This window comes from Bidens hawaiensis, unplaced genomic scaffold (genome assembly GCF_021521415.1).
Source record: "Bidens hawaiensis isolate Kalapana, Puna unplaced genomic scaffold, B.hawaiensis_p1.1 tig00065397_1, whole genome shotgun sequence".
Taxonomy (NCBI): Eukaryota; Viridiplantae; Streptophyta; class Magnoliopsida; order Asterales; family Asteraceae; genus Bidens; species Bidens hawaiensis.
The window spans coordinates 48,320-56,487 of record NW_027501668.1 but is presented as its reverse complement, the minus strand read 5'-3'; the positions used below and the strand labels follow the sequence as shown (position 1 = coordinate 56,487).

The following is an 8,168-nucleotide window of genomic DNA, read 5'->3' as shown; positions in this document are numbered from 1 at the left end:
AAAATATAAGATATTAAAAAAATTAAAAAGAATAATATCTTGATTACTTAGCAAGTTAGCATTGGTATAATCCCCCTAATCACAACTTCGACAATGAGTTGACATGAATTCAATCCGTATCAATTAAGTTCGTGACGGTATCAGAACTAAACTCGACAGAAAATAAAATAAAAAAAATTACAAAGTATAAAAATCAAATATAAAAAATAACAAAAAATAAATAAAAATAACTTTGTGCACCGACCACATTTATTAAAATAATAAAAATAAAAATAAATAACAATAACAAATTGATAACAATGATGATGATGTGGAGATTCTCGTGCAAAATCCTTAAAAACCAAAAGACAAATTCCAATTCCACCCTCATCTCTTTCATTATACAAATCCCACAATTCACAGACACCCTTTGACTTTACATTCCAATTCCAATTTCAATTCCTTTTAATGTAACTCACACTCATACCCATACCCATGGCTGCACCCAACCGGCACCGGAAACTACTAGTTAACCTTATTAACCCATCCAACGCCACCGCCACATACCCTTTTTGCCTCATCGACTGCAACCCGGAACTCAACCCCTCCGGTATCTGCTTCGCCGACTGCACCCTCTACTGCCCTAACTTCTGCCGCCGGTACCAACCCACATCTCCGTCTCCGGCGCCGGTGATCTCACCACACGCCGTAACGCCGCCGGACCACCATAATATATTACTCTCTCTCCCTCTTAAGATCTCTTTATTATTCCTCATCGCCACGTTTGTGTACACTGTGTACAAATTCTACATCGTGTGGTGCCGATCTGGTGCTTCTCCGGTGCTGGAAACTCAAGATTTTACGAATTCCGATGAGCAAGATGATGATGTTGTTGATCACCCGATTTGGTATATCAGGACAGTGGGTCTTCCGGCTTCGGTGATTAACGGGTTGGCCGTGGTTAGTTTTAGTAAGACTGGTGGGTCTGTTGAGGGTAGTGATTGCTCAGTGTGTTTGACGGAATTTGAAGAGGATGATACGCTACGGGTGTTACCGAACTGTAAACATGCGTTTCATGTGCGGTGTATTGACACGTGGCTCCGGTCACACACTAATTGCCCCTTGTGCCGTGCCGTGATTGTTGATGAGAGTAATAATAATAATAATAATAATAATAATAATAATAATAATAATGTTGGTGGTGATACGACGTCTTTGGAGGGAAATGATGGTGGAATTAATTTGGGGAGTTTGGATGGGGATAGAGGGGAAGCTAGTGGGAGTTCTAGATCGGATGAAGATGATGTTAATAGTAAATAATAATAATTTGGTGAAGATGTTGAAGGATAGTGATCGGAATTTAAGTGTACATACAAATTGGGTGTTCATGAGAAAACCCCAGTTTATGAAAGATTTAGTTGAGATTTACATATTGAAATATTGCAAGAACATTTCATAAGTTATTTTGAAGCTGAAGAAACATGAAATGAATATGACCTGATCCAAGACGATGTTCCTCGGTGTTCGAGATAAACGAATCACGACTTCATCTTCTTCTCCGGTAGTTCGAGACCTGCCATAGAAATATGGGGGGTGTGGAGGTGACTGCTAAGAAATCTCGAGGATCTCTTGTTTACAGACACAAAAATGGTTATGGTGGTGGCTCTTATTGAGAACAACAACAACCCTTAATAAGGAGGTGGAGACCTCCTTATATAGGGAGCCTCATGGCCACCATCATGGTACCCTAATGGGCTTAGCCCAATTAGGGTTACCTTCACAAAACCCCCTCAGCCCAATAATATTGTATTAGTCCATATAATAAAATAAGCCAAACATAATAAATTAAGGTCGTAAGCCGGGTTTAGAACATTTCATAAGTTATTTTGAAGTAATTATCAATGTATCATTTTTATCCTCTCTTGATAGTTCATATTTCAAGGTTTTCTTTTTCTTTTTCTTTTTCTTTTGCTTTTTTCATTCTCATGCTACTAATTTTGTAATGGCAATGAAATATTTTAGCTAAGTTATAGGAAAAAAGTACTCTTGAATTGGTTGAAGTTCTAGGCTGGTTGCATTCATGGTCTGTAGGGAACAAAGACGATGTTGGTGAAGATGATGATGACGAGGATGGTAGTTGGCGGGTAATCATTAGACGAGGGTGTTGCATGTTGAGAATGTGTTGAATCATACGCATGGTATTCGCGTGATTTAAATTCACAAGGTCATTACATGTGAGACTCTAATTGTCGAGTTTTTCACCACTCTTCCACATGTTAGATCATGCTATAATACACAATTCACACATATTTAGCGTAAATCCTAACACATGTGTCACACTTCCACATGATATTTCTCATGATAACCAAAATATATATATATATATATATATATATATATATATTAAATTTTACAAGTAATACCATTTTTGTAAATCAACATGTATACAGAATTAGGATTGGTTATAGTCCATTCCTTGTCCAAAGAAATTTGGGCTCCTATAGTAACAACCAATTCTTTTAAGTGTGCTTTCAAGAGCATGAATTGCATATATCTGGTTCTAAGATCAATATCTTCGAATTTAGGTCCAATATAACATCTAATATTACATACCACCTATTAACATCCATATAAACATGTTTGGACTATGTAGAACAAATTTTACCTTCACTAGATCATTTAACAAGGTTGGGCTAACCAGAACACGGCTCCCTCATATTGGACTTACTGAGCCCCACAATCGTGTCCTTTTCCCACTCAACAACGTTGGGCTCAACCGTGGACAACCCCACCAAATAGTTGGGGTCAGTATTTAACTCGTGGATCAGGCATTTGTAGACAGCCGAATACCTAGGTGAGGCAGTACAAACAATGAATCTCAACCCTAAGGATGGTCGGTGGTATATGGACTCCGGTGCAACAGATCATCTCACCGGTGAGTATGATAAAATTACTAATCTCATGTTTTCTTGTCCTATTGGCTCGATATTTGTAGGTAATGTTGCACGCATGCTAGTCCTTGGATCGGGACATACCACTTGACCTTTACTTTAAAAATGTCCTTTATACACCAAACATTATCAGAAATCTTATCTTCATTTGAAAATTTTCTATTGATGGTTATCTTTCTATTGATTTTGATCCTCTTGGTTTTTTGTGGAGGAATACCCAAGTAGGAAGATAATCTCCCATTCCAATAGGTTCAACCGCCTCTAACCTCTTACATGCCCGGTTACAACATTTTCTAATCCTGTTGCACTTGCATTCACCTTTCAAAACTCTTGGCATGATCGTTTGGATCACCCTGGTCTTTTTGTTTTTAATTTTCTTGTTTCAAACAATATTATCTCGTACAACACAATAGTTTGCAACTCTTGTCAATTCTCTTAAGCGCAAACATTTGTCATTCTTTTTATGAATATGAGTTTGAGTTGACCTATTTTATATTCATTCTTGAATATGAGTTTTACCTATTAATATAATAACAATTTAAGCAATTAACTACTCTGTTTTTATATGAAACTTTTTTGTACTTTATGTTATTTTTATTGAACTTTTGTATACATTTTTTTATTCACAATGAACAATTTTGGTTTATATATTTAGCTCGAGATTAGAATAATCAAGTGAGAATAACGGAAAATGGACAGTTAGGAATGATAAGAGAAAATCGTTGGAAGTGAGAGTAGATAAAAAGATTCAAAACAATAAGTTAACATGTATATGAAAAATTAAAAATTAAAATATGTCTTTTTTTGAACGACTAACAAACTATATATTAAAACCGAACAACTAGCAAGAAGCTAGTAACAAGTACAAAAATCATGAGAAAAAAGTACTACCCCATGAATCCATCATATTACACCCTTACAAAGAGTTCAAATTAAACGCGTTCCACCTCTCCCACGTTAACTCGACCATTTTTCCCTATTCTTTACCCACAAAAAAGTCAAAGCTTTAATCTCCCCAATTACGCCATTAATAAAAATCTCTTTTCTCTCGAACACCGCTGAATTCCTTATTTTCCATATACACCAAATCATTGTTAAGCACACCGTATGAAAAGCCTTAGCCATCCGTTTTGGTTGCAATAAATATTTATACAATTCCAAAATGTCACGAGTTGAGAAAGCAAAGATTGTTGGCACCTTACACCAATTTTCAATAATACTCCAGATTATTTGAGTAAAGTGGCATGATACGAACAAGTGCTCCGCTGACTCCACCTCGTCTTCACAGATCGGGCATAGAACCGATCCCACCGATATACTTCTTTCAACCAAAGAAAATAATACCAATATCCATTCCATTTCCGCTCTCACGCCAAAATCCCCACCTTTTTCGGCACGAAGTTATTCCACTCAAATAAATAGTTGCCCTCGAACTCCAAATATGGGATAATATGTAACTATAAATTATAGATCAAAATACTAACTTAAAAACTCTTAAATGGGATAATATGTGAAACCTTTTTTTTAACAGCTTATGTTTGGGTTGACCTATGAACATGGGTAGTATTTGTTGATCCAAAACTTGGTTTTCTATATCATGTTATGATGTTCAGGCGGTGTCATTTGTCAAATTCAATCCTAGTGACACGTGAGGTTGTGATATGTATGAATGAGCTCACTGCCATGTTTGACAAATTCATTTCGATGCTTGAAAAACTATGGGACGTGATCAAAATTGTTATTTATTATTCTTTTCTTTATTTCATATCCTATGTTTCCTTCTTTATTTTTGCTTCATACTTTCTTATTCTCTTCTTGCCTCCTCTTTCTTTTCCTTATTTTTTCACCTCTCCTTTTTGCATGTATTGATTCTTATTAGGCTTTTCTTTTCCTTCTTATTTTTCCTTTTCTTGTACCTTCTTTGCATATTTCTTGTTTCTCATGCATACATGGTTTGCTCCATGCTAGTCTATGACAATATTATGGGTGTTAATCGAATCGAATAATACGATTAATTAATATTTTTGCCGGTATTCGCATTGGATTCTTATTCGATTAAAATTTGAATTATTCGATTCCAGTTTGTATTGGTATTAAATGTCATATTCGAAACTCCATTCGATTCGTATTGGAAACTCGAATTTGAATAAATTGAGTTTATTCAAGTTCACCTATTAAAAACTTAAAAAACCATAATTATAATTGTAAAACACACAAAAAAAAAAGTTTAAGGAATACGGACAAAATTAAGAACTAATAGTATGGACTAAGAAATATTCTAAGGTTTGAGTAATATATGAAATATCGTTTAAAAAATAGGCCGGGTACTAGCCTTTGATTGGGCAAAGTTAAGAAATTATAGTATAGGCTATTGGGTTAATTATTCTGTAATGATCATTTATTTTTTATGGATTTTACTCAAATTAAAAAAATTATATGTGTATATATATTTATATATAATTTAATTCAAATTTTGAATCGAATCGAATAAAAATCATAAATTCGTATTCGATTACTATATTCAAATATGAATAGAATTCAATTTTTTAAAAACTGAATTTGAATATTAATAATCAAAATTCAAATTCAAATCAAATCCTAAACACCCCTACAATATAGAATCACATACCATATTAACGACCTTCGTCTGCTTAAACTAATAAGATGTCTTAGCTTGCGTTAGGGTTTTCACTTTTGATCTTTGCATTTGGTCTCGTCTTTGGCATTATTACTTTGTTAAGCATATGCTTTCACCTTTGCCTACACATCATTTGGGACTTCACTTTTTAAAATATAATAATACATGTTTAATGTTTTGGTGGCCAACGGTTATATAAAGTATTTGTATTCATGATGATATTGTCGTACTTATCGATGATCAAGATAAAGAAGAGATGCACGAAAAAAAGCCACCGATATTATTTTTCAAATATTTTATTTTATTATTTTTTTTAAGAGAAAATATTGATCCTTTTATATATAACACAAACCGAACTACATCTGGATAATGGGTAAGCGAGCAACAAGCTGCGCCGCTATCCCCTTTTGAATCGCAAAGCCTATTCTATTAAATATAAATCATTGGTTCCTCGGGCTCTGCGAGTCACTGTGGACCACCTTCTGCACCCGCTCCAAGAAGCGAACCGCCTCGGGAGCTAAGGATCCAAAAGTGTCGAAGGCAAATGGAATGAACACGTGCTGATTCTCCAAACACGATGTCTCATGCTTAGCAACCTTCCTAGACTCCGCTCTCAAAACCGCCTGTCCCGGTACGAAGCCACTGTCTCTCAACCCCACCAACGGGAACACCCCAGTGAGGTCAACACACGCATGCTTACCCCCTGCCCAGCCAAACACAAGAACATCCGCAGGACGCAGGGTAGATCTTCCCTCACGCGGATCAGTCAAAAAGTTAACAGGTGCCTCTTTCTTGGCTGAGATCCTGGCACGTCTAAGCACATCCCATAACACATCTCTAACCCAGTCATGACGATACTTGAATCCCGGCAATTCCTTACAGTGGAGGGCATGCTCACCGAATCTATCCAAACAAGCTTTTTTACAAATGGGGCATAATTCATCTGGAGGGAAAAGGGGAATCATAAGCCGGTATTTAAGGATGGCTCTGTATTCAACTGCCGACATCCGTTGCCCAAGACCTTCAATGGGCACAACAGTCAAAAAATCCTGGGCATGAGCCCACTTGAGACAAGCTAAAACTGCCTTTTGTCTCGGGGTCATATCGAATCGCTCCTCCAAATCATGTACGTGTTTACCATAAAGAGCACTCGCCAAGGTTTGTTGAGGTTTCTTGGGGGCGGTCTCCTTATCAGTAAAACCGCCTATATCAAGGTTCGGGAGAGTTGTTCCAATATTACAAAGTGCAAAAGAGTAGTCAGGATCTACCCCCGTAACACCAGCGTTTCGCAGGACGTGGTCCTGCAATTTCAACGACTGAGACCTGGAAGCCACAAATGCATATGCGGAGACATCCTCAGCCGAGAAAATTCCTAAGCCTCCGCAACGCATAGGGAAGAAAGCCAACCTCCACTGGAGGTCCCCAAAATGCGGTCCTCCACACACAACAATATCTTCAATTGCCCCCCGCGGGCCCGCATCAAAGATGGACACAGCCTCTTTGACATGTTCAAATTGACAGGTCCGGAGCCCAAACACTAACTTAGCAACCCCCATGCACGAGCGTAACAAAAGGAGCTCACTTTGGGGGTCCCTCAGGTCCGGCAGGCGTTTCATAAGTTCAACCGCTCTCAAAGCTCTTTTAGTTGCCAAAGACCGAATAAACCCTGCATCCCGAGTAACCGCTCCCCCCAAGAGTTTAACCGCCCTCAAAGCTCTTTTAGACGACACGTCTGCTTTTCCAACCTATTAAAAAGATATAACCCATCTCTCCACAATAGATAGTAGGGGTGTTTTTCAGGTAATTTATTCGGGTTTGATCTCAAAATAAATTGATCCAAGAACCGACCCAAATAATTTTGATTTGTTCGGGTTGAACGGGTTGGGTAAATTGGGGTCGGGTTAAACAAATTAAAAATATATATATTCACCTTTAACAATATCATAAATTATAAAACCATACTTCATGTCATTATAAAACCATAATATACAGTCATATTCAATAATAATATAAATTATTTAGCAAAACATGAAATTTATCATACAAGCATGCATTAGACGAGATAAAGGATTATTGTAGCCTATAGATCAATACTTGTGTAGATTGAAAGAACATGTTCAATACATATTGTTTTAAATACTATACTATTTAAGTTTTTGAATTGAAGATACATTCTCAACATGCTTTATGGTTATTAATACATTGGGATGTGATAGATCTAATATTAATTGGAGTCTTGAGAACAACCGAACAAGAATACATAAGGTCACTCTGTTACTTCACTGCTAAACTATCCTATAAAAATTAGGGATACATGCATCGATGTACTATATTTCGGGTTATTCGGGTCAACTCGAATTTGGGTATTTGAACCCAAATACCGACCCGAATATTTTATTTCGGGTTCGAATTAAGAGTTTAATCAGTTCGGGTGAATTCGGGTCGGGTTATTTGGGTCTGGTGTCGCTTTGGATCGGGCTAGTTATACGGATACGATTAAAAAACACACCCCTAATAGATAGGACTGTCCACCTTCCTATAAGTTGATGAAAAATGATATTCTTTACCTTTTCGGTTTAATATATATGTAGCCACAAAAA

The 8,168-nt window shown here is 36.7% G+C and overlaps 1 protein-coding gene across 1 annotated transcript; it reads left to right on the top strand.

Annotated features, from left to right (window-relative positions):
• The first annotated feature begins 474 nt into the window (after nt 1–474).
• On the top strand, nt 475–1,385 carry LOC143604505 (RING-H2 finger protein ATL54-like). Its single transcript, XM_077080962.1, has one exon. It carries the CDS (start codon nt 475–477, stop codon nt 1,297–1,299), a length of 825 nt encoding a protein of 274 aa, XP_076937077.1. The 3' UTR covers nt 1,300–1,385.
• Nucleotides 1,386–8,168: the final 6,783 nt, after the last annotated feature.

Excerpts from the sequence above, each read along its gene's own strand:
- LOC143604505 (XM_077080962.1), top strand. The coding sequence starts at position 475 with ATGGCTGCACCCAACCGGCACCGGAAACTACTAGTTAACCTTATTAAC.